Here is a 25,420-nt window from a genome sequence, read left to right on the forward strand (position 1 = left end):
CGCATGCCCCCTTCGCCCCGCCCCGCGGTGTCCGCAGCCCGGAGGAGCCGTGAGGGAGGGCCGGGGCCTCTCCATCTGCTGGGCCTGCTCTGCCCGCCCCCCTCCCGCCCTCCGCCGGTGCAGCCATCGGCCTGTGCCGCTGTGCGAGGGGAGAGGGCCCTTCGGCGGGGCTGGCCGCACAGGGCCCTGGGAGCGCTGCCCGGGGTGCCCCGTGGGTGCGGGTCGGGGCCTGCGGGGCATCGGTGAGGCCTCTAGTGGGGCTGGGCCCAGGCCTAGGCCGCGGCGGTCTGGCAAAGGCCTGGAACAGGGCAGCTTCCACTGTGCTCTCTAATAAGTAGTGCCCGTGCTAAAAGTGTGAGCAAATCCATGGGGCAGGGGTCGGCTTGGCGATCCTGAAGACAACTGTAAACGCTCCTGCTGGAAGTGCTGTGAGCGCCCTGGGAGCGGGTGCAGAGGAGCCCAGTGGTGCCCAGCTGAATGGGAGGAGGGCGCCTGCGCGGTGATAGAGGGGTCAGTGCAGGGCGACATGCCTGCACCAAGGGTGTCCATCCCACTGGAGCTGCTGAGGCAGTCCAGAGCAGCATCCACCTCACTCCTTGTGCCCCTGGATCAGCGGGGCTGTCCTCGAGGTGGCCTTGGGGATGCTCCTGTGGGCCAGGCAGCATGGGTGAGAGCTGGGCTTTGAGGTCCCTGCTCAAGAGACGGTGCCTGTGAGTGGGCAGTTTTCCAGAGAAGCTGGGAAGGCAGAGCTGAAAACCCAAGAATTAGTCTCTGTGCTAGCAGTGAATGCCAGGGCAGCCTACAAAGCCTCCAGAGTCTTTCCCCACATGTTCACAAGTGCTCCAAGTTGTAAATTGCTTATTCTTTTCACACTCCTAATTTAACCTTACACTATGCTCTCTTGTAAGGGTGGTAAATCATTCTGTTCAAGCAGGCGATGCAGATTGCACGCCAAGGCGCTTAAGTGCTCTAATAAATCATGGGCTGAAGCAACGGAAAGGAACTGGAATGCTCCACCTGCTTTAATCTGCTGTTTTCAAAGGCTTTAAAAGACTCCTTGTAATTGTAAGCCTTTGTGATCTGAGTGTGACAATGACACGTTTGTCCTTATTTAAGGCAGGATGGGAGCAGGGGGTGATGCAGTAATGGAGATTACCAGAAGGTGGTATTGTGGCTTCTACTTTGGCCAAGGAGAGGAGATGGGAAGAGTGAAAAATCTCAGCATTGTCCCAGCTGGTGGAGCCTGGGAGCCAACCTCTCTGCTCCCATGTCCGCTGTTACTGCTGCGACTGGTCCCACGCTGGTCTGACCCTTCTTAGGGTGGCAATTTCTTGCAGTAGCTCTTGTTCCTTCCCCTAAAGAGTGGCAGGTTATTTCTATCAGGCTGAATGATCATTCTGGCCATCCCTTTCAACTTGTGAAACCCCCTGCTGAGCCCCTGTGGTGCTTGAGCTTCAGTGGCCAGTCACCAAAGGGGCCTCCAGTGCTGGTGTCACCCCGGGCAGGCTGCTGGTAAAGGTGCTCAAGGGCTTTCTGGGGATTTCTGAATTTCCCTGCGAGCAGGAGTTGGTTCCTTTCCCAATATATAATGTCTTCTCCACGCTTCCCTCACTCTCGTGAGCAGGTGTGTTGCAGAGGGAGGTTTTGGGTGAAGTTGCAGTTGGGTTTTGGAGAGAATTGGTTTCTCTCACTGTCCATGGGACCAACATGTTCCAGAGCAGCTGCCTGCCACAGCTGGGCAGGGAGATGTTGCTTTCTCAAAGAACACCTTATAAAATGAAAAAGGTTCAGTGTTTTTAACCTTTCTTCCTGCAGACTCTGAAGGAAAAGGAAATAAAACAGATCAGAAAAATCCATCCCATTTTCAGTTGATCTTTATCAGCTAATAGGAGAAAATAAAGGTAGGTGGATGCTTCTAGGCCGGGGCATGGAAAGCTTTCCCAGCTCAGCCAGAGACCTGGTACATGTGCCTGGAAAAGCTACTTAACCTGACTCTGCCTCAGTTCCTCATCTCTAAGACATGGCTAATCATGTTGCTGTGTTTCAAAAGCATGTTGTGCAGAAATACTCATTAGTGCCTCCGAGGTGGCCAGTTGCTATGGAGATGGGGATCCTGATAAATGCAGAGACTGAGGGAGCCTCGGCAGAGATGCAGAGCTGCTGGGAGCTCCTCTGCGCCAAACTGCATCGTACCGCACCGCGCTGACCTGCCTGGCACAGCCCCAAAGAGCCAGCATCAAGCCCACGGTGGCTGGAGCTGCCTGCGTGCAAGGCCCAGGGTCCCCACGCTCGTCCCCAGCCGCTGGTGGCCCATGAAGGAGCAGCCAGTGCAGACATATCCAGAGCTCCTCTTATTCTGGGGTGAAAACAGTAGATTTTCTTTCAGTGTTTTCTTTCTTACAGCACCTGTGGAATATGGTGCAGTCACAGCCGTACTCATCCCCGTGTAAAAAGAGACGTGACAGCCAAGATGAACTGCAGTAAAACCATCCACTATAAACCCCAAGTTTAGGGTGACACCTGCTTCTCTCCCAGCTTTTCTGCTAATGAAGGAGTATTTCTTTTTAAAGTTCTGACTCTGTGTTACCTCGGCGTAGCCAGCTCTGCAGCTCAGCGGAGCAGAGCCTGGCAGGCAGGGACTCCCAAATCAGGGAAGGATGTGTGATACTTCAGGAGAAACTCAGAGCCTCCCAGGTCACCTTTACAGCTTCTTAGAGAGCTCAGTGTCTGGTGCTTCTCATCACTGGAGTCAGGATTCAGGAACAAAACAGAGACCATATCAAGGTGTTGATAGTGATTTTATTCTGTAGAAAACTGATTTACAATGCAGGAAAGAGTTGTGAAGGAAAGACGGGCAGACAAAAAGACAATTCTAGGGTTTGCTCACCGGTAGAAAGTTTCTTTCTCTGTTTTAGTGTTGCAGATTGTCCCTGGGACTGTCCACATACCCTGTCCCTGGAGCCAGGGGTGGCACACCCGAGGAAGCTTGGATCTTTCCCAGAAGAGGGAGACACACAGCTATGATTCCTCTCTACCGATTTTTTTGTGCCCTCTCCAGTTGGGAACTGAGCTTCCAGTTCATTACTTACCTCTTACAGGCACTTGGTGACTGAGCACAGCAACACCGCATGGGAACAGCAGGCGTTTGGCCTTTTTGTCCATCCCCAGACTGTTAACTCAAATTTCTCTTCCAGAAGACATAGTATTAAAACATTTTGAACTGTGTATCCTGAAAAGCAGCCAGACAGCACGTTAGAGAGGTTCAGGGCTGTAGTAAGGTGGAACAAGACACTCATTTGGCTTCTTCGGCCGAAGAGAACACCAGGTAGACATCGATATGGTACATTCACTCTGGTTCCTGTTGCCTTCAGTGGCAGTTTTGGGGTGAGGGAAGGATAAGAGTCTGACTGGGGTGCAACCAGGCGAAGGAGAAGGGGATGGCCGTGTCGCTCCTAGTCCTTGGTGCAAGTGAGCACCAAGATGAGGGTCATGATATCAGGGAGATAGAAGCAATGGGGTGAAGCGAGATGAAATTCAGCGCAGCAATGTTTAAGGTTATGCGCTTGGAAACTAAAACCAACAGTTTCTTCTACAATCTGGAAAAAATCTCAATCGTGCTGGTGAATCATAGGAAGGATATGAGCGGGAGCTGGGCGCTGTGATGCCGGAGATAAATGAAATCCTAGACTGCAACAAGAATGTACATTTCCCATCAAGATGGGGTATGTCTAGTTTGTAGCACAAGGCATTGGGAGGCTCACCTGGAGCAGCCTCTGCCTGTGTTCAGGATGGGATCTGAGCCAGGGAGACAGGCAGAGAAGGTGATTAGGCTGGCAAGGAAAATCTTACAAGGGCTTATTTTACTGGAGAAGATGAAAGGGCTGCTTGCTTGAACTAGCAGAGAGAGGCCTGAGAGCAGGCAGTAAATATGAGGAGGATGAAGAAGAAAGGATGAAGTTGGCAGCATAACAAATGGGTACAAAATGCTGTGCATGGGGTAAAGCTGCCCTGAAACCTAGAGAGAAGAGCCTACCCGCCTCCGTCCCTCTGGGAGAATTTGCTGGTGCCAGTAAGCTTTATGGATTAGGTTGATGGAAAGTAGGTGCCTCCAACCAAAGCCCAGGCTTAGGGCACTGCCTGAACCAGACGCAGGAGAGACTCAGGAATTTAGTCTGTGCAGAAGGAGGGACGTCTCTGGGGCTTGGCAGGGTAAGTGGGTTGTGATGAAGAGCAGCTGCAGAAACACCTCTGCAGAGGACGGGAAGCAGCAGAAGCTCTCCTAAAGCGACTCGGGGACAGTGCTGGGATCAGACTTCGCAGAGCAAGGGGCAGGCGCCGGGCTGGGCTGGCACGTGCCTGTTCCCTCCTGCTGCAGAGGTGCTGGACGTTGCACATCCTTCGTAAAGAAACCAGCAGCGCAGCCACCCACCGCCTCTATCCAAAGGGCTGTGCGCTTTGGCTAACCGCACAGCTCCTGCAGGGCAGTGGGATAAAGATGAAAACTTTCTCTGGGGTAGGCGCCTTATTGCCCATTTCAGCCAAGAGTGGTCACTGCCACAGCAGAAACTCTCCCCTCCTGTGACAGAGGAGACGCCTCATATCTTTGGAGCCACACTGACCTCTTTAGTAGCCCCCCAGCACCCATGGGCACATGCCAGGGATGGGCCTCCCCCACCCACCCCACCCCCGATCTCCAGCCTGCCAGCTTGTGCATTTTTGCGTGTTTTCTCACTAGGTTGGCCCACTGCCTTTAAAAGGCGAAATGCTCCGGACTAAATTTGGTCATGCAGCGCTGCATGGTTCCCTGGAATGTCCTCGGGTTTCAGGCTCCTCTGATAGCACCATTCCCCGCCTCCCGCTGGGCTCCATTGGCTTCCCAGCACCCGAATCCCGGCTGGATCCTGTTATTGGCCAACCCTGGGACCGAGGGGTGTCCCCTCTAGATAGCTACTAGATCCCGGGCTGCAGGGATTGAGAGCTGCTGAGATTTAACACTTCAGCACCTGCTGCCGCTGGGGGAAGTGGTGCTGGAGCTTCGGCTTCTTTTTTTTTTCTCCTTCCTTGGGTACCACACACAACCGCAACCGTGTCTCGCCAGCGAGCCAAGATGTCCAAAGTGGCCAAATACCGGCGACAAGTTAGTGAAGATCCAGATATTGACAGTTTGTTGTCTACTCTGTCTCCAGAGGAGATGGAAGAGCTGGAAAAGGAGCTGGATGTGGTGGATCCAGATGGAAGCATCCCTCTGGAGCTCAGTCAGAAAAACCAAACAGAAAATTCCCCACCTGGCTCACAAAACTGCGACACGGTGCTCAATCACTGCGAAAAGGAGACCAGGAAACTTATTCAGAGGGAACACTCGATAGACGTAAGTCACATCTCCCCACTCTTGAGCTGTTTCTGTAAGAAATGCCGGGGCATAGCTGTGAGCACACGCCGGCCGGGTTGGGGGACAAGAAGGAGCAGCCGAACCCCGAGAAAGGAGCGCTGTGCTGCTTGTGAGGAGGAGTAGCTGTCATGGAGGGGCCAGAGCAGCAAGGCAGGGAGCTGGGCCAGGCACTCCGGGAGGGAACAGGGTATTTCGTGAAATCCCGGTGTCGCTCGCAAAGCCAGAACCTGTGCTGGTGCCAGGGATTTTCTCCCTGCCTCTGCTTGAACATCCTTCAGCAGGGCTGGGAGCAGAGGTGGTGCTCCAGGAGGCAGCTGGAGGGGCCAGTGCAGCGACAGCAGTCCTGCGGGCTGCATTTCTTTTTCCTCCTGTTATTTTCCTTTGGAAACCTCCTAACTCTTGGTCCTTTCAGTTCTTCTTGTCCAAAAGCTGAAACAGTCTCTGGTTCTTGTGGAATAAAAAAAAGTTTCCTGCTTTATGGAAATCACCCCAAGAAGCAGGTTTTGCCCCAAGCTGTTTGTGTGTATTGTTCAGTTCAAATTCATTCTTTTATTTTGATTTGGGTACATTTATCTCCTCCTCTGCACCTGGCAAATCCTTTAATAGCTTTCTTTGAGCTAGAAAGCTTCATGCCAGTCCCTCTCCTTTCTTTGTGCCTTGCCTTAGTGGGAGCCAATCCCACTTCTCTGTAACATTTATTAACCTCTGCACTAAGAATATTTGGTATGTGCTCCATGTGTGGGAGGCCGGGAAGCATTTGGTTTCCCTAGTTTTCCACAGCAGGCTGAGCCAGAAAGTGAAAGAGGGAGACTCTTCTGCTATTTATCTGTGTAGTCATGGACAGATTTCATGTCCCAGGCTGGATTTGCATCTGCTGTGACGGGACAGGGCTGAGGAGTATCAGCTGCATAAGCGGAGCAGAGGCTTATGTGGACACCCCTCTTAACGGACTGCTCTGGCTCTGATTCTGTATCTATTCCAGGTCACCCAGCAGTACCCTAGATCTTCCAGCTCAGTAATCAAGCTCTAATTAACCTGTGAGCACTTGGAAATAGCTCTTTCTGGATGTTAACAGTGTATATTATAGGAAGGTACTCTCCTGACCGGAGCCTGGGAGAAAACAGGGAGAAATGGATGAAAATTGCAACTATAGATAAATGAAGGTTTATTTCGGAGACCTGAACAAGGGATTAAATAGTTTCCCCCACCCCTTTGTAAGCTCTGGCTGTGCAGCCAGGGTGCTTTCCTTTGGCTGTGAGGACAAGGCACTCGCAGCCTTCACCTTCTATATGTGGCATTTGGCGTGGGCTGGGGGACCAAAAGCACCGTGCCCCTCGCCACGAGAGCGCTGGGCTTATTTTCCCACTGGTGGACTGATGGAAAATTGCCTTGTGGTGGGGAACTGCAGGTGCTGCAGGACAAAACTGTCTGGGAAGGGAAATGCTGTTATGTGGGACCAGTTATCCCAGTGACATTGCAAGGGTTTGCACTGGTTTGCAGGTAATCCCGGCTTGCAGCCAGCACTGAGAGCTGGCACTGAAAAAGCGTTCGACATCATTAATGATGCTATTTTGTTTTTAGCCATGGGAAGATGAGGAGTTGACTGGGAAGTGGGATAGGGAAGTATTTGTGATCAGGAGGAAGAGAGGAAACGTGTGTTTTTTGGAAAAAGAGAGCTGGGAAATGGTCTGGTTAAACACTACATTGTTTGGAAGATACCTGAGAGTGTGTGTGAGCTTGCTTCAACAGCAGCTTGGACTAGATGATCTCCAGACATCCCTTCCAACCCCGACCAGTCTGGGATTCTGTGTGTCTGTGTGCTGCGGGAGAGGACTCGGGATGGTGGCAAGGGATGACACGGGGAGGAGAGGTGACCCAGGAGAGGGTGTGCAGCCCTGGCTGGTGGGGAGGGCAGCGACAGGGGTCCTGAGAAAAGCATTGGTTGTGCTCTCCTTTGAGCTTCAGTAGCTCTGGGCCGTGGAAGACAAAGCAAGTTGGCTGCCAGTCAGATTTGTCAGTGAAACAGGCCCAGTTAGATTGCATTGCAATAACTGGATATGGCAGAACTGACTTTCTTCTATTTCAATCCCTGGAGGCCAAGAAAAAAATATCCTCTACCCCTTCCTCCTTGGCATTGTTAGGACCTGGGATTAGCACCTAGAAAATGCCAGTTCGCAGCGCTGGCAGGTCAGCCCATGCCGGTGGTGGAGCAGGACCTCTGCTCCACCATGGGGCACGAGGACAGGATGGGACAGGTTCGTTGGACCACAGAAGCATCGCAGAAACCAGCCCAGGCTCCATCCACCTGAGGCAGCCGCAAGGTTGTGTTTTGCTGCAGGGTAGAGTGAGAACATGGAGCCATCCAGAGCATCCCGGCTGGCTCTCGAGCTCTCACCCAGCTGCTCAGAGCTCTGAGGCTCCTGATGACAAATCCCTCTCTTCTATCAATAGTTTTCATGTTGCGGCGGGCAGCGAAGCGCTTGTGCCTGCCGACCCCAGCGCTGGGGCTGCGCACCCGCGGGGGATGGCATTCCTCCAGCCAAGTGCAGGCATCACCCCATCCATGTCCCCCCTGCCCCTCTCCCTTGTCGGCTCCCAGCGTGGTGCATCACAAGTCCACACGGCGCCTGGCATCCCCGACGAAACCCATCGAGCAAAACCTTTGCAAGCAAGAAGCAGACGTGTGAGCATGGGAGGGAAGCACAGGCATGAGAGCAGGGAAGGAATGGGAAGTCATTCCAGTGGGACTGGCCTTCGGAACATCTGGAAGATGCTATTCTGTGTCTGTGGAATCTCTTCAGTAGGGAGGGACGGGAGGTTAGCTTCTGGTCCTTGAACTACAGAGATTGCACCAAGGCACTGAGGATAGAAAATATTAAGGAGTTCCTAGCCCAGCTCCACGGCAGTGCCTCGGGCTGTATCGTTATTGCTAATTGTGAAGCTGGGAGGTGACTGGGTCACAGCCCCCGTGGGGCAACGGCCACTCCAGCTCCCTGCAAACTGCCGGGACCGGGGACCCAGCAGCGTCCGCGCAGGGCTGGCAGCACGCTGGTCCAGGCTGCTGTGCTCCTGTCTCCCCGTTATTTTTCCTCCTCCTTCCTGTTCTTCCATCCCTCCTTTGCCCCCTCTTTGTGCAGTGGTTGGTGAGATGTTGCCTGTTAGCTGAGGTGTGCAGGAAATTCTCCAAAGTACAAAGTAAGGTATTTTAAAGGGAAAGGTTAAATTTCTGCCCATCTCAGAGTTCTTGCAGTCATTGTTCCGTTCTTCAACTGGCTCCAGGCAACTCCATTCCCTTCTAAATACTGGGAAGAGTGGGTATATTTAGAAATATTGTAACTACATAATAACACATCTTCTTAGTGATGAAAAGGGCAAAATTGGGTAACTAGGAACCAGTTTATAAACATCCCAAAATAGACGTGAGCTTTGCCCTGGCTTCTCCACGCTGTGGAGCCAAATTCGCATCTTGGTGATGCATTAATTAATTAATCTTCATTTTGTATTGCTTGCGAGTGGAAGTAAACCCCAGTTCAACAGTGGGGCTTGGGACAGTGCCTCTCTGTGGATGCGCTCAAGACCTTCCTGTAGGTCCATGTATCACGGGAGCCAAAGTTAAACTAATATTCACAAGAAGATAAATGAAGGGATGATTTCTAATAGCTCATGACTCTTTACTTAGCAGGCAAAGACATAAGGAGAGAAAAATTCAGGTTAGAAACGTGCTGTAAAGTTGAAGTGGTGGCATTACCCAAAGGATGATTTACCTGGGGGCACAGCTGACTTGCTGTCACTTGAAATCTATGTATCGTGCCTGGGTTTTCTCTTTGGCAGAGGAAAAGCTGTCTGTGCCAGGGGGACGGGGTGTCTCTGTGGGGTGGGTTTCTCTGACAGCTGAGCTGTATGAGGAGACGGGTCTGGTGAGAGTCAGCCTGGCTTTGTCCAGTTCTTCCTCTGCTGTCGGTGACATCTTTAAAAAACATGTGTCTGTGCATATAGCACTGTGATGTACACCCTGGAGGTACCCCAATCTTTCCCACCGGCGTTGGGTCACTCCTAAACCCCCTTGGGGGTACCTTTGCTGGGGGGGACCTGGCTGAGAAGAGCTACCCCGTGGAAGGGACCACCACTGCATGTGAACCATGTGTGCCATGGGACCAGGTGGTTTGGCAGATGAGCGCTCCGTAGCAGCCGCTGTATTCACAGCAGGAAGTTTTCCTTTACAAAGCGTGCCACAAAATCCACCTGCTGCCGCCCTTGACTCTCCTTGGATTCCCACCTGGCCTCACCGCGGGCTTAGGTGGCTCCCAAAATACTGAGCAGTGGTGGCCAAGGCAGCCCCTCCCTGCACTGTTCTTCTGCACCACCATCTTCCCTGGGAATGGATGGAGCCGCCTTCCCTCAACTTCACCTGTAAGGAGAGGACACCTGGATGTCCCAGTCTCATCAGAGTCCCCAGTCCTGCCTCCCAACAGGGCTGCACTGACGCAGCCTCGAGCACGAATGACTGGGGAAATGCAGGGAAATTGCATAGGGGGGCATTATCCTGCTGACCGAGGGGATTCATTCCAGGGCCGCAGAACTTCTTTTAGCAAGATGCTTGCACACGTGGTGGCTGCCTCCTTCCATGTAAGCCTAGGGGCCAGCTTCTTGAAGGAGAAGGCTCTGCACAGGAGACATTGGACGCCAGGGCAGATGTGCACAGCCAGGGCCAGCTCTGCACAGTGCAGGTCGTCCCTGTATTTTTGTCCCCTGAAGGTTGAACACCCTTCCCACAGGAAAAGTTGAGGGGGCTCAGTTTTCCCCTTCCTCTCAGGTGTCTCACTGCTGCTCCAGGTCCATGCATCCTTCTCCCTGCAGGCTGCTCTGCCTGGCGCAGAGCTCCTGGGGCTGTCTCTGTGTCCCCGGCACTCTTCGCTGTAGGCTCTATACAGCTGACAGTGAGTGGTGGGACAGTGGTCCTCACAGCCGGGTTTTGATGCCGAGGGAAAAGCAGTGACCTGAGAGGGAGTTCACCTCATCCAAATGCAGCGTATTTGAAGGATGTCGGTGCCAGAGGGCAGCAGGTCCTATTGCCGTGGGTAAGGATGCCAAAACTCCTTGGAAAGGTCTTGTAAAAAGTCCTGCCTTGCTTTCTAGCTTACTGGGGTCTGTGGTGTAGGCTTGGCACTTGCTGCTGGGTGGTATTTAATCCAGTTACTGGTGGCTGTATGTAGAGGAAGGTACCATGAAAAGTGGAGATCCTTAACAGTAAGCCCCCTTCAACACTATGGAAAAGCAAGTTAGCATTTAGATTTCTTATTACTGCTCAAAGCTTGTCATCTTTTCATGAAAATATCTGGAGGAAAAACAAGCTCCACATTTAAATAGTTGGGACAGACTCAAGGGAAATTACAAACAAGGGAAAAGAAGTGGTTGTATCATTCTTTAAGCATCTTACCAGTCTGTGACTAACATGTATGTATTTAAACTCTGCTGTTCTGTTTATCAGCCAGTTCTGTCGAGATGCCAAGACTGTTCCTTCTCCCTTGGAAGAGTCTTCACCCGTTTCCAGCTCTTGCCTTTCTTTTAACCATGTCCTGGGCAGGTCTCTTGCAAGCTGGATGCCTCATCAGAACATGTTGTTGCTCTGCCCAGCTCCTGGCCTCCAAAAGAGGTGTAAGGGGTGGGTGACACTGGGGTACCCTTCCTCCTGGTGCTTCTTCAGCAGCTCCCAGCTCACGCTGGGGTAGGCAGGGGATGAAGGTGCAACCTGCCACCAACACGCAGAATAGGAATGGAGCTGGCGGATCGCTGGTCTTTGTGTCCAATCCCACGGATGATATCCATAGATATCCAGAGCAGTCACTTATTTTGAAAGAAGCCAAAGGTATTAAATCGTTCCTATTTGGTCCTTAAAGGAAGCAACAGATGGTCTGCTTCGTGGCCTCTCCAGCCCGCTGCAGAGCAGCCTATCCAGGAGAGCCCTTTTATTTGTCACCTTCTGTTGTTCAGAATTGAAAACTGCCATTGTCTGTGCTCAGATGTTCTGTTCTTTATTTCTGAAAACATACCAAGCCTGTAACGAGAAAGGCAAGCACCAGAAGCGAGAGCTGTCAGCTAGCAGCAGACGATAAAACAGACCTGCAAGGCGAAAAGACAAGCAGGAACAATTCCATGACAGAAAACTGAAGCATCTGCAATATAGAGAACGGCTGAAGCAAGTGAGGTGGCAACGCACCCAGGTTTGACCTGCACATCTGAACAAGTGGGGGGAGCAGGAACCTCGCGGCCAGATCGGAGTTTTTGTAATGCTGCTGGGAAATGGTGGCAGAGACCTTGTTCTGCTGTGACCGGGGCGAGTGGCAGCACAAAGCATTCCCAGCGTCCTCGTAGGTCACTCCAAAGGCACGCTCTCTGTCTGGGAGATGCACGGTCCATCTAAGGGCACAAGCAGGAAAAAAAGCTGAATTTCTAGTCAGTCTGAAAAAAACAGGAGTAAAAAGCTGAGTACTATATTTACATAAGCCACAACTGGGATGCATATAAATCCATGGAAATGCTTGGAGTGTTTAGCTTATATGGGCCGAGCTACCCGGGAGGTTTATTATCTGTTTATGTTGAGCTGATAAATAGATGTACAGAGGAGGAAAAGAGCTGGGATCCTTTATGTATCGCTTTCTTTCGCAGTGTTATGATGTCATGTGCATGCTAAAATGGTCTTGGTGACTCAGCTCCCAGCAGGACTCTGGGATTAACCGGTCGTGTCACTCAAGCCCACCCTTTGCCGTGTGGGAATCGCAGCAGGATGGAGCGAGAGGATCTCACCTCGCAGGGGAGGAGGTGTCAGGGCACTGGCTTTGAAGTCGTGGCGCGGAGAGCGGCAGCGGCGGTGGAGCAGCCACGCCATGAAGTGACGTGAGTCCTGCTCAGTCCTGTCCTCAGCCCAGAGTGCGGTGCAGGGAAGGTTGAAAACAGACAGGAGCAAGAGCTGCAGAAATGCAACAGGAGAGGTGACAGCCCAGGGTCGCAGAAGTTCTGGTGCGTGCAGCCCACTGACACTGGGTTGAGTAGCCCAGGGCTGGGACAAGATATTTTGGTCAGGATCTATGCCAAGACCTGCCAGACACTACTGAGGGCTCCGAGCGGTCCTGCAGAAGGGACCATGGCAGAAGACAACCCTGCCCGGCATGGGAACCAGCCACGAGAGCCACCCCCCGCAGGAGGGGAGCTGTGGTTTGCTTCCTTTCAGGGAAGATCTTCAGTTTTTAAGAACTAGAGATCGTGACTCCTGGCATGCCTTTCTCTCTCTGATTGAGTGCTGTGTTCTGGACTGCAGCTCCCATATGGGGTGGGAGCCTAAGGAGCCAGTGCTCCTGTTTCTCATAAGCTGTTTAAGGGTTTTGACCAGCAAACAGCTCTCTGGTTTTGGCAGGTAGGCACCTAGGGCTGGGGCTTATCTCACCTGCTTCAAAGACCTTGATTCAGCCTCCTGCACTGGGTACCTGCGGCCATTGGTGATGCCGTGGGGTGGCTGTGGTGGTCCTGTGGGCTGGGTGATGGGACCCATGGGAGACCTGCACCTGCAAGGGGCCTGGAGATGTTTTCCCTGTAGTCCCAGGAGGCTGGGAGCCAGAGTCCTCCTTCTCAATCATCCAGCCCCCGTGACACAGAGGACGGGACATAGGATTTAAGACTTGCTAGGGATGAACTGCAGTCCTGTTCCTAAAAATCCAAGGAATGCTCTTTGTGGGCTGCCGGCAGAAAGTGCACCGGGCAGAAATCCAGCCTTGAGGTGGCCGTGGTATGAACCACTGACGTTCACTGCCCATTGCAACCTCTGCCGAAGAGGAGGTGATCAGGGGAAAGGTCTCGTCTTGGGAATATCCAGTTCAGCCATGGCAGCGCCAGGAGAAGGAGCTGGGAATACAACGGAAAGAGGAGAAAAACCCAGACTGCTAAAAACGGGTTTTGTTAGAGAAGCAAAAGTTTCCATTTGCAGAGTATCCAGTGGTTTTAAGGGCTTTCTGGAAAATGGCTGCATGTCGTTGTCGCTATTCTATTAAAGGAAACCCGGCTGAAATGTTTGTTGTCAGCCCTAATTCAGCAGTGAAGGCAAAGCAAGGCAAAAGTCAGGGCCAGAAGTTGTCCAGTCTCTGGAGAATGGCGCTGCATCTCAGGAGGAGGATGTTTTTAAAAACATTGGCCTGGGAAGTGCAAAGAGACAGTGATGTTTGGGGTCGGAAAGGTCTGAGCAGAAGGGAAGGGGAATAACTGAGTTCCTCGTTAAAATAACAGAGTGATAGCTGAGGCAGAGCAGGGCAAGGAGCTGTTTACTTCGCCCTGGGCTTTAGCACATAGAGCATGGCCAGGGGGTCATGCTAGGTCTGCGTCCGACCCAGTGCTGGAAGCCAAGGTCCTTTCACCCTTGCTTCATGCCAAAAGAATCCAAATGTGCCAAGAGAGAAACTCTTCGCTGCCTGGGAATGGCCCTACCAGGGAGCCCGCGGGGGCCAGAGCTCTGCGGGGCGTGCGGGGGTGCAGGCAGGCTGCCTCGTGACGCTGGCCCGTGGCGTTTGCTCATAGCCAAGGACCAGGAGGGTTGTCCTGGCACTGCTGCAGGTAGAGCGATGCCAGATCCTTTTGTGAGTGGGTGGGTGTCACATAGACCTGGACTTGGCTGTCCTGGGCAAGCAGGGTCAGCAGAAGCCTCGTGGTCCCGCTTCCTCTGGTGGTCTCTGGCAACCCAGGTTTAGTGGCGCCCAGGACTCAGCCAAGGACACAGCATTTTTTTCCAGGAATGTCCTTGGCTCTGACTTGTCCCTGAGTTACTCAAAACAGGATGAGGAATGGAGGAAAGGAGTAGCTTGGCCAGCTTGTTGTGGTTTAGCTTGGCTCCAGCAGCTCTCTCACATGCCTAGAGCGTAATGGCAACAGGTACCCAAATACCCAGGAAGGGCAAGTGCAGAACCACCTGCCTTTGCCCACTGGCCACCTCAGTGGACTCCTCTGTGCAGTGGGACAGTCTCAGGGGACATCCCTGTTCCCTGGGAGCTCTCACATGGCTTGTGCCCAGCCTCCTCGGCTCCCTTCACCCACGGTCACACTGAGGGGTGGTGGGATGCTGGTGCCTCACTCAGTTTTGAGCTGGGATTTGGACGCAGGGGACAGTGGGGTTTCTAGCCTCTGCATCTAAGTAGGTGCCTTCAGAAGATGATGCAGATGCTCAGGCTTAGAGCTGTGGGTTCAACAGAGTCTCTGGTGGCTCTGGAAACCTTTGTAGGACTCAGTAGCATGTGGAGGACAGACTGAAACCCCTCAGGTAGTGATACCAGGTTGGCTTGTTAGTTATGGATCCATAATTATGCCTAACCCCCCTACTTGAAATAACCAAACCCAGCTTCCTTCCCTTGCCAGTCTGGTCTGGGAGCCCCCAGCTGACCAACAGCTTTTGGTGAGCTGTCTGTCTGTCTCTCAGAGTCCCCCCTCATCCCTGGGGCTTCCCCACTTCCCTGCTCTCCCACCTCCAAAAGCCCCTCCATCACTGGGACCGATGGAGCTTTGCTGGTGGGTACCTGTTGCCTAAGCGGTGCCCTGCCAAGAGATGAACTGGAAAATGTCCTGTTGGCTGCAAGAGGACCTCGTTATTCCAGCAGAGTCTGGAAGAATGGGTCAGTCTCTTGGCCTGGACTTTATCCCCCAACACTACAGCTCTGGAGGGATTCTGGTTGCTTTGCAAGGAGCACGGCTCTGGGTGGAGAGTCTCTGTTGGTGGCAAAAGCAACATGCCAGGCAGCCAGCACACCAAAACTGCTCTGCTGGTGGAGCTGCTGGGGCGGAGGGAGGCAGCGAGTCTCAAGGAGAAGACTCGCGGGCTCCGGTGGGCTCCAATGCACATGCAGAAGTTACTCCATGTGACTGAAATCATTCCAGGATTAATTAAGTTGAGCTGGTCCAGTTGTCCTTCCACAGACATCTGCATCTTGGTTTAGGAGGGCTTGTACACTGGTGCAGGGCAGTTTGGTTACAAGCAGTGGTAACCCCTTGGTGCTTGCAAGAGCGTAGGCGCAAGCAGCGGACACGCAGCTCCGACTCGGCTAAATAGGCTCCATGTCCCCGTGTGGGCGGTTTCTGAAGGGGCTGACGCTTGCCTCTCGCTTTGCTCCATGTTTTCTCCTTATACCCCTCAAGAACAGATGGCCCCATAGCTGCACGCAGGCGAGGACCGTGCCCCTCTGCTTGGGGGTGCATGAAGCCTCTGTCCCCATGGCCACCCACAGCGAGCAGCACCTGGAGCCGTTGGCCATGGCGGAGCTAACCCTGGATTTTCCAGTGGTGGTGATTGTTGGGATGGGCCTGATCCTGGCTCAGGAATTCCCTCTTGTGCCTTTGATGCTCTTGTATCAGCTGGGGGGTGATGTCTCACAGCTGGCTTCCAGAGGCCACCAGAGCTGCAGGTGACATTAGAGACCTCTGCCAAGCCTGCAGGTTGAGGTCACTGTTTCTGGAGCCATTTTAACCTGAACTGCAGGTGCAGGTCTGGCCCTGAGATCTTTTGCTGGCGGTCCCTTTTCCTCCTGGGGTGCACATGCCACATGCCCCTAGCAGTGGCCCTCACGGAGGAGCTGTCCTGGGCTCTCCTGGCTTCCCCCTTTCATCCAAGCCCTCCTCAAACCCAGGTGGGGCATGGCTCCCTAGAGCCAACATGGAGCTGCTCTTGGCAGCATGTGCTCCCCAAGGCTTCCATCCTTACATCTTGTTCTTTAGCTGAGCTGAGCACGCGGCCGGCGTGGTGGGGCAGCGTGTTCAGCCTGGTAATGTGGGCCATGAGGGACTCTTCCCAGGACATGCCTCTGGAAATAACTGCAGGCTGGTGAAGTCTGGCCCCTTCCAAAGACAAAATATTTCTTCTACAAGTGCATTTCCCTATGTCCCCTCCGCCAGGGACTGATGTAACAGCAGCAGCCAGGCTCCGAAGTACCCCTTCCCTCCAGCTCGGGCACAGGTTCAGTGGGTCCCTGGATAGCCCATCCTTTCCTCTCCTCTCCAGCGTGTTCCCCTTTTGCTGTGAAGCCTGCTTGTGGGCACAGCGGGGTGACCAGCTCTCATTCACCATCAGCCAGATCGATACCTACCACCCAAGGAGCGATTTTCTACCCTGAAACGAGCCATGGGGCTTTCAGGGCAGGAGCCGAGAACCTCGCTCCACCGTCACATCCCCACCACCAGCAGCAGAGCTCGGCAGCTCCTCCGCTCCCACCCATGCCCAGCTTGGGCGGCTGCTCCATCCCCATCCCCATCCCTTCCTCAGCGCCCGGAGCGGTGCTGTGAGCACTCGGATTCCAGGCAAGAAATTCCCGTCTCCTTTGCCTTTTAAGGAAACATCTGAGTGGGTTTGAGGGTTACAAATGCTAACGAGCAATGGCAATGCTCATTTTAGTCTATTTAGAGGAAACGGGAAGGCATTTCAGTTCATCAAAACACTGGTGATTAATCAGCCAAGTACCAGGCTGTTTTCATTAGGCTTATTTTTAAAGATCTGACACGCTGTGTAAAAATATTCCCCTAATAATTGTGCTCACAGCACAGGGAACGGCACAGGAGGGGGGTGCGGTGGCACTGGTTTCTAGGTATCCAAGGTAAATATGTCATCGTGGCAGAGAGGAGCGAGCAGGCAGGACTCAGGATGGCGATGGAGGGGTGCAGGGCTGGCGCTGGCCCTGCAGATGGAGGCAGCCTGGCTGGTGGCCTGGGCTGCAGGAGAAGGTGCGCTGGCGGCTGCGGGCTCAGCCAGGGTTTCAGGACCAGGGGAGGGATGCATCTGTCCTCTTCTGCATCACCCTGCCATGCAGCTCGCCTGCCGAGCTCCGAGAGCTGGAGCAACGCGCTGTATTTCCAGCTCAGAGGGGAGGACTTGTGCACTGTCTCCAGTGAGCAGAGCTTGGGCTGGTGTCACCACCCAGGGCTGGACCCGCAGTGGAGCTGGGGTGGTGGGACACACCGAGAGCCGGGGGGTGGGTGCACAGGCAGGAGGGGACAAAGGCACGTGGCCATGTGGCCTTGGGCAGAGGGGGACAGGGGGAGGCAGCAGCTCTCATCCCACACACACGTCCTGCCCAGCCTCCCGCCAGGGCAGGCATGGCTCTTCCTTTACCGAGATGCTTCAGGAAGTCACTGAGCACCCCTGCACCATCCCAGCCCTGGGAACAGGGCATGTCCTGGGGAGAAGGGCCACCAGCCCAGGGCCAGAGGAGGTGGCATCACTCGATACCCGCAGCCCCCGGGGCAGGGTGGTGCTGGCACTGGGGCACCTCTGGGAGCCCCATCCCTGGTCCTTGGGGTTTGCAGCAGCGCGGGGCCATGTGAACACAGGGACAGGCTCTGTACGGCTCTGGCATGTGCCTTTCTGTCGCCTGTTTAGGTCTGCACAGGGGAGCCAAGAAATCTCTTAACTAAATAAACAGCTCTCTCGACCCAGATGGCATCTGTTTATACACCAGGTACAAACAGTCCCCATGGCTGCCCCGCTCGCAGCCAGGCCAGTTCTTTCCACAAAAAAGCAGTCCCCGAGGGCCAGCAGTGCCGCGCACTGGGAGGGCAGAGCCGCACTCTGCCCCAGCACGGACACCCATCGCAAGCAGGGCATCGTCTGGAGGAGGCGGCCAGCCCTGGCTGCAGACGAGGGTGTCTGGACTCTCATGTGGGGGTTCAAGGCACTGAGTGAAGCCACAGTGCTCTCCTAGCCCTGAGAGGGTCCAGGGAGCTTGTAAAGGCATCACACCTGCAGCTCCCAGAGGCATCTTTCTTCCTCCTGAAATCCTAAAGTCCCCCCAACAAAGATGACATCCACTCTGCCACCCCTGCGCCTTGGTGCTTCTTCCTCCTCCTGCAGCCAGCATCGCTGTCAGGTCACCAGCATCGCTGTCAGGTCACCAGCATCACTGTTCGGTCGCCAGCATCACTGTGGTCAAGCCGAGGATGCCCACATGAATTGCGCAGCTGTAGCTCTGAGCCTGTGCTAACCGCGGCTCTGCAGCTGGGCTCCCAGCTCCCAGCACCTCAGAACGTCACCCTCTGCTCACCTCCACACAGAACCCCCCCGGCGCCGGCTGGCCAGCACACCGAGCTGAGCCATGCTGCCAAAGCCAGGCTGCCAGGAAGGGCCAGGCTCGCTGCAAGGGGCAGGAGCCACGTGCTCCCCGGCTGCTGAGTGGGGAGAAGGAGGTTTAAACTGCCAAACCCTGATGTGGACGTTACGGTGGGACCCTCCTCTGTACAGCAGCTTCCGTCCCAGTGTCAGGGGTTCATCCATCTTCAGTTGTTTGTCCATAGTTGGGAGTGAAGGTGTCTCACATCTGATGTTCGGGGCTATGAACCCTGCTCCAGTGCCCTGCTCTTACCGCACTACCCTGACAGCCCTGGTCCCGCGCCCGCATGGCTGCAGGCACAGAAGGAAGCGAGCGCGGTGCCGTAAGAAAATCCACGGGCTGGAAGGCTGCGTGCACTGAGCTGGGATCAAAGGCTTTGGCTGCCGAAGCAGAACATGTCGTAACGATGCTGATGGGAGACTCCTCGCAGCCCTGTCAGCCATGGGTGAAGGCTGCAGCGAGGCATTTTCTGTGCCCTGGAGCTGCCGGCTCGGGCTGTGGTCAGCAGCAGTGCATGGGACAGGCTGTGCCAAGAGCCAGGTTCAGGTGCTTGGCAAATGTACCAAAAATTACGTGAGAAGGGGCTTCAACTGCAAGAAACAAATGATCAAATGGCCCTAAAGCACAAAGGAAAAGAAGAAAATCTTTTGCTGCCAGAGGTAGCTCCATCAAGCCTTGGGGTTGCATCCCTCTGTGCAGGGAGGGCGTAGCTGCTGCCTGAAGGTCAGTGTTGCAGAGCCAGAAGCCAGACTAAGCTCCTCCGGTGTACCAAAATCTGGTGAATGCAACAGTGACATCATGATAAGCATAAAAGCAAAGGCAAAAATCACTTTTGGAGGGTGAATATACAGGAACCAGTCAAACCAAAAGCACTGATGCTTGCCAGACCACTAGGGAGTGAGCAGGCATCCTGGCTGGATCAGAGAGAGAAGAAACGCAAGAAGTCCAGGGCACCGCTGCACGGCTTCTTGGCACAGAGATGGGAAGACCCCAGAGGCAGGGGAAGGGGCTGCCAGCTGCAGTGACACTGTTTCACCCAACACATGCAGCAAAATCTGCATCCTTCCCCCAGACCACCCCGGTTAAGCTCTTCCCTCTGATGAAACCTTTGGACACTGGAAAAAGACGGGCTGGGAAGACATACAAAGCAATAAACTGCATCCCCATTGCCTCGGTTTTCTGCAGGGAGATCAAAAATGCAAACTCCTGGTCAAAAGAGGCCGGCTTCAGAGAGCCCAGGGTGCGATGGCTGTGTCACCTGTGTCACCAGCTGTGGACATTCGCCTGCTTGCATACGCGTCCAGGCCGGCATGGGAAGCGTGTTGGGCTCTGGACTGGGCAAAGCTGCAGAGCATCCAGCTAGAAACCATTTAGGAAAGCTGGGAAAGCACCTGGGGTTCACAGAGGTACAGGCAGCAGATCATCCCTCGTTAAAAATGTGATTAGAAAGAGGATAACTCGTAGGAGGTATGAATAGGAAAGGGTCAGACAGAGCCGTCTGCTAAGGGAGGTGCACCCTGCGGATTGTTAGGCTCTCTGGCTCGCTGGGGATGGAGGAGGGCATCCCGCAGACCTCTGGAGCCCTTTGGGAAGGGACTGGAGGCAGAAGGAGAGCAAAGGTGCCCTGAGGACCTGCAGGGGACCTCATCACACCTGGGTGCCGCAGGCTCTGCCTGCATTCGGGGCACTTGGATGCTAAACCCAGGACCTCGGCTGTGTTAAACCTTCCTTTTCCGAAGTCCAGCGTCGTGGTTTAACCCCAGCCGGCAGCTAAGCACCGCACAGCCGCTCGCTCGCTCCCCCCTGAGTGGTGTGGGGAGGGGAATCAGGAAAAAGGCAAAACTCGTGGGTCGAGAAGAACGATTTAACAATTGAAATAAAATACTAATAGTAACAAAAAGGAGAGAGAAAGAGAGAGGAATAAAACCCGAAGGAAAAAACAAAAAAAGCCCAAGTGATGCACGATGCAGTTGGTCACCCCCACCGAGCGATGCCCAGCCAGTCCCCCAGCGGCCATTGGTGGCCCCCAGCCAACTCCTCCCAGTTTATATACTGGGTGTGATTCCCACGGTGTGGAATATCCCCGTGGCGAGTTTGGGGCAGGTGTCCCGGCTCTGCTCCCCCCCGGCTCCTTGTGCCCCGCTCGCTGGCAGAGCAGGGGGAGCTGGAAAGTCCTGGATTTAGATGATTTAGAGTAAGCACAACTTAGCAACAAGTAAACCACCAGTGTGGTACCAAGGTTACGCTCACACCAAACCCCAAGCACAGCCCTGCACCAGCTACTGAGAAGAAAATTAACCGTATCCCAGCTGAAACCAGGATACCAGCCGCAGGCTGCAGGGTGTGAGCGTGAGGTGGTGGGTCACTCCGCTGGGATGGAGGAGACAGGCCCATACCCAGGGCTGAACCGTCACCACTTGGAGCAGGTCACTCACCTCCCTGACGGGTCCTGGCCACCAGCCTGTCCCCTGCCACAGCAGAGCTGTGGTGCTGGCTGTCCTCGTGCTCCCCCACAGCATCTCCCTGCCGCCTTCCAGGGACCCCGCATGATGCCCTCACAACGTTCTGCTGTAAATTCCTGGTTTCGGGCAGCTCAAGGGCATAGTCTAAGACGCTCCTGAGGCAGGACTGTCCTGCACCATCCTGCGCCCCCTCCCCAGCTGCGGCACTCTCCCCCGGTGCCCTGCGGTGGTTCCCCCATGACAAAGGTGCGGAGCTGGTGATGGTGAAACTGGGGTGGTGAGTCTGGAAGCTGGAGGCATCTGTCTCTGTAACGCCTTGGTGTTTTTCTCTCGTTAGGAAAGCAGATCAAGCGAGAAGAATAAGGGAGCCCAGAATGAAGAAGAAAAGGGAAAGGAAGCCCCTTCCAAAGACCTGGCCCAGAAACGGGATACGAAGGTGGGAAAAGACTCTAAAAAAGAAGAAAACGTTCCAAAAACAGACCCGAAAATTAAAGCTGAGTCTGAGGCTAAGACCAAAGAGGACAAGGCTATCAACGATAAAGTCAAGGCCATGGAGAAAAAGCTGATGGGGAAGGACAAAAAGGAGGAAGAAAAGGGTTCAGTGTTGAAGAAAGACACCGGGAAGGACAAAAAGGAGGATGAGAAGGGCTCAGCATTAAAGAAGGATGCAGGGAAGGATAAAAAGGAAGACGAGAAGAGCTCAGCATTAAAGAAGGATGCAGGGAAGGATAAAAAGGAGGACGAGAAGAGCTCAGCATTAAAGAAGGATGCAGGGAAGGATAAAAAGGAGGATGAGAAGGGCTCGGCATTAAAGAAGGATGCAGGGAAGGATAAAAAGGAGGACGAGAAGAGCACAGCGTTAAAGAAGGATGCAGGGAAGGATAAAAAGGAGGATGAGAAGGGCTCGGCATTAAAGAAGGATGCAGGGAAGGATAAAAAGGAGGACGAGAAGGGTTCAGTATTAAAGAAGGATGCAGGGAAGGACAAAAAGGAAGAAGAAAAGGGTTCAGCATTGAAGAAGGGCACAGGGAAGGATAAAAAGGAAGATGAGAAGAGTCTGGGCTCAAAGAAACAGGCAGAAGACACAGGAGAAGATAAGAAAGAAAAAGACAAAAAAGAAGAGGGCAAGGGTTCAGCTTTGAAAAAATCAAAGGCAGATGAGAAGGAGAAATCCCAGCCAGAGGCAGAAAAGGCAGTGGAGGAGAAACAGGAGGCCAAGGCAGCAGCCAAGAGCAGCCCCTCCAAGCCTGCCACCAGCAGCTCCTCGGATCAGGCCAAGGATGATGAAGCCTCCAGCATTTTTGATGAGCTCATCGAGAAGGTGAAGAACAACGATGCCGAGGTCACCGAAGTGAACGTGAACAACTCAGACTGCATCAACAACGAGACCCTGGTGCGCTTCACCGAGGCCCTAGAGTTCAACACCGTGGTCAAGCTGTTCGCCTTGGCCAACACCCGTGCTGATGACCACGTGGCCTTCGCCATCGCCATCATGCTGAAGTCCAACAAGGTGCTGACAAGCATCAACCTGGACTCCAACCACATCACGGGCAAGGGCATCCTGGCCATTTTCCGGGCGCTGCTGCAGAACAACACGCTGACGGAGCTGCGTTTCCACAACCAGCGGCACATCTGTGGGGGCAAGACAGAGATGGAGATCGCCAAGCTCCTGAAGGAGAACACCACGCTCCTGAAGCTGGGCTACCACTTTGAGCTGGCTGGACCACGCATGACGGTCACCAACCTGCTGAGTCGAAACATGGACAAACAGAGGCAGAAACGCCTCCAGGAGCAGAAACTGGCACAGGAGCGTGGGGAGAAGAAAGATCTCCTGGAGGTGCCCAAGCCCGGAGCCCTGCCAAAGGGGTCTCCCAAGCCATCCCCACAGCCGTCCCCAAAGGCTTCCCCCAAAAGCTCACCCAAGAAAGGGGGGGCGCCTGCTGCGCCACCCCCACCTCCTCCTCCGCTCGCCCCACCACTGATCAATGAGAGCCTGAGGAACTCGCTCTCGCCGGCCACGCAGAGGAAGTTGGGAGACCGGGCACTGCCGGCCCAGGAGAAGAACTCACGGGACCAGCTCCTGGCGGCCATCCGCTCCAGCAACCTCAAACAGCTCAGGAAGGCAAGTGTGGGGCCATGGTGGGGTCTGCCCGTGGGGCGAGTCTGTGGGCTGAGCCCTGAGGTCATATCTGCTGTCACTTGGGCTTGTCCTGCTCCGGTGCAGGGTATGGAGCGGTCCCAACCCCCGCACAGAGCACGTGGCAGGAGCAGGTCCATCCCTTTGCTGGGCACACGGGGCAGGCAGATCCATCCTTTTGCACCGTCCCTCGCAGAGCAGATGGGGCTGGCAGATCCGTCCCTCGGCAGACCGTCCAACAGAAGACCCGTCCCTTGGCAGAGAGCACGGACGGGGCAGCCCCATCCCTTGGCAGAGCCCCTGGGGTGGGCAGATCCAGTGGGCAGGTTTGGGAGGTCAGCAGGTTTGGGACACGAGGGTGAAGCCAGCGTTAACCTACACCCCCGGGGGATGGAAATCCAGGACCTGCCCCGGCAGAAACCAGTGTCCATGCAGGCAGCGGGTCCTCAAGGGGAGCAGCTCACTGAGCTCTCGCTGCCACGCTGGCAGCACCCTGGGGGTGCGGGGTAGCCAGGGTGGCCGGGGGGCTGCGACCGCAGCACCGGTCCCAGGATGATGCCTTGAAACATCTCACTCACCCCAGTTTGTGTCCCTGGCCGGGCTGCCCCTCAGCCTGAGTGTGGGGACAGCCAGCCTGGCCAAGGGGGAGATGTCCCCAGGTGCCCAGCACCCCACACAGCCACAGCACAAGGGTCCCACTCCACCACGGCAGGTCTGCACCGGGTCCCCCGCGCCACCCCAGCGTCCCCTTTCCTCGCTCCCAGCTCCCCCCAGTAACGGGGTGTCTTCTCTGGCAGGTGGAGGTACCGAAGTTGCTGCAGTAGGAGCGGGACAGCTTTGCCCCCGCAGCGTGGCGGACCCCGGGCCACTTGCCTTTCTCGTGACTGTCTCCACGCCAAGCCCCGTGGGACCCCGCAGTGACACCGCCGAGGAGCGGGGGTCTCTCTGGGACAGAGGAAGGGCCGGCCCGAGGAGGGCCAGCGCGGCCGCCCCGTGCAGCGCCGGAGGAAGACATTGTATTTATTGTGTTGACAGTTGTGGAGCCCCCCGAGCTCTTTCTGTCGCCAGCACCGTGCCCCGCTCTGCCTGGTGACACTGGGGGCAGAGGAGGGGGCTGCAGAGCGGGGGGCTTGGCCAAAGGGGCTTGGTGCCCTCCAATCCCACTCGCCTGCAGGGTCTGTCTCCCCCCTGGGGGCTCCAGCCGGTGGGCTGGGGGTGCCGGCTCGCGGGGTGCCGGCTCAATGGAAACGGGGGCTCAGGGAAGGGGGCAGAGCGGGGATGGGGGCAGTGGGAGGACAGAGCGGGAGGTCAGCCCGGGCTGGTGCAGGGGGCTCGGGGCATGGCGTGGGGGGCTCGGTTCGAGGGTTTTCCTCCCTCTTGACCCCACATCCGAGTGGCTCCACCTGCCCCACATCCCCCCTGCAGTGTGGGGCTTGCCCAGCTGGTGCTCCGGGGGGACACCAGAGCCGGTGACACCAGCAGCCCCCTGTGGGCACAGGGTGGGCAGGCACGCTGTATGCCCCGGGACCCCCGGGGGAGGGTGGCAGCCGGGGGGCCAGCGGGTTGGGCCCCGCAGTGCCCCCGACCCCCACCCCGCGCCCCCCCGGAGCCCCTTTGCAATGTGTAGCGCTGTGCCCACTGCATCAGCAATAAAGCTCACCCAACGCTTCCCCGGTGCTGTGCCCTGGACCCCTGCCCACCGCCACACCTCAGCTGGGAGCACTGGGGCCCACGGGCCCCCCAGACTGGGCGCATGCCAGGTCACCTGCCCACCCAGAGCCCACCGATGGGGCACCCCCCTGAGCCCCATCCCCGGGACCCCGGCTGGGCCTGCTTTGGCGCAGGGGCCGCCCGGCCGCACGGGGGCGCTGTGCAGGGGGGCAGCGCCGCGGGCAGGGGGCACCGGGGTCCCCGTGCCCACCCTCAGGCCGCTCCCGGGGGCCGCCGCCAGCCGCCCACGTGGGACCCTTGGGACGCCCCGGACCGAGCGGCCCTGGCCCCGCAGCCTGAGCACCGGGGGGCGCCGGGGGTGTGTGCTGCCGGAGGGAACCGGGACGGGGCAGGGGCCTCCAGGGGGCGCCATAACGGAGCGGGGCGGCGGGGGCGCCCGGTAGGGGGCAGTACCAGAGCGGCTGCACGCGGCGGCGGCCGGCAGGGGGCGCGATAACGACGGGGGGGGGGGGGCGGTCCGGTCTCGCACTGGCACCGGCACTGGCACCGGCACTGGCACCGGCACCGGCAGCGCCCAGCGGCAGCCTTCAGGGGTCGCGGTAACGACCAGGGGGAAGGCGGTCCGGTCTCGTCCCGG

General features: G+C 55.7%; 1 protein-coding gene across 1 annotated transcript; it reads left to right on the forward strand.

The window, feature by feature from the left end:
• Positions 1–86: 86 nt before the first annotated feature.
• On the forward strand, positions 87–24,787 carry LMOD1 (leiomodin 1). Its single transcript, XM_080367502.1, has 3 exons — positions 87–5,368; positions 21,313–23,097; positions 23,910–24,787. The coding sequence occupies exons 1-3, from the start codon at positions 5,108–5,110 to the stop codon at positions 23,934–23,936; spliced, it is 2,073 nt and encodes a 690-aa protein (XP_080223628.1). The 5' UTR covers positions 87–5,107; the 3' UTR covers positions 23,937–24,787.
• Positions 24,788–25,420: the final 633 nt, after the last annotated feature.

The sequence above is a fragment of the Falco punctatus genome, assembly GCF_963210335.1.
Source record: "Falco punctatus genome assembly, chromosome: 17".
Lineage (NCBI taxonomy): Eukaryota > Metazoa > Chordata > Aves > Falconiformes > Falconidae > Falco > Falco punctatus.

Excerpts from the sequence above, each read along its gene's own strand:
- LMOD1 (XM_080367502.1), top strand. The coding sequence starts at position 5,108 with ATGTCCAAAGTGGCCAAATACCGGCGACAAGTTAGTGAAGATCCAGAT. Across the intron at positions 5,369-21,312 it reads AGAGGGAACACTCGATAGAC|GAAAGCAGATCAAGCGAGAA; the intron begins GTAAGTCACATC and ends TTCTCTCGTTAG. Across the intron at positions 23,098-23,909 it reads ACCTCAAACAGCTCAGGAAG|GTGGAGGTACCGAAGTTGCT; the intron begins GCAAGTGTGGGG and ends CTTCTCTGGCAG.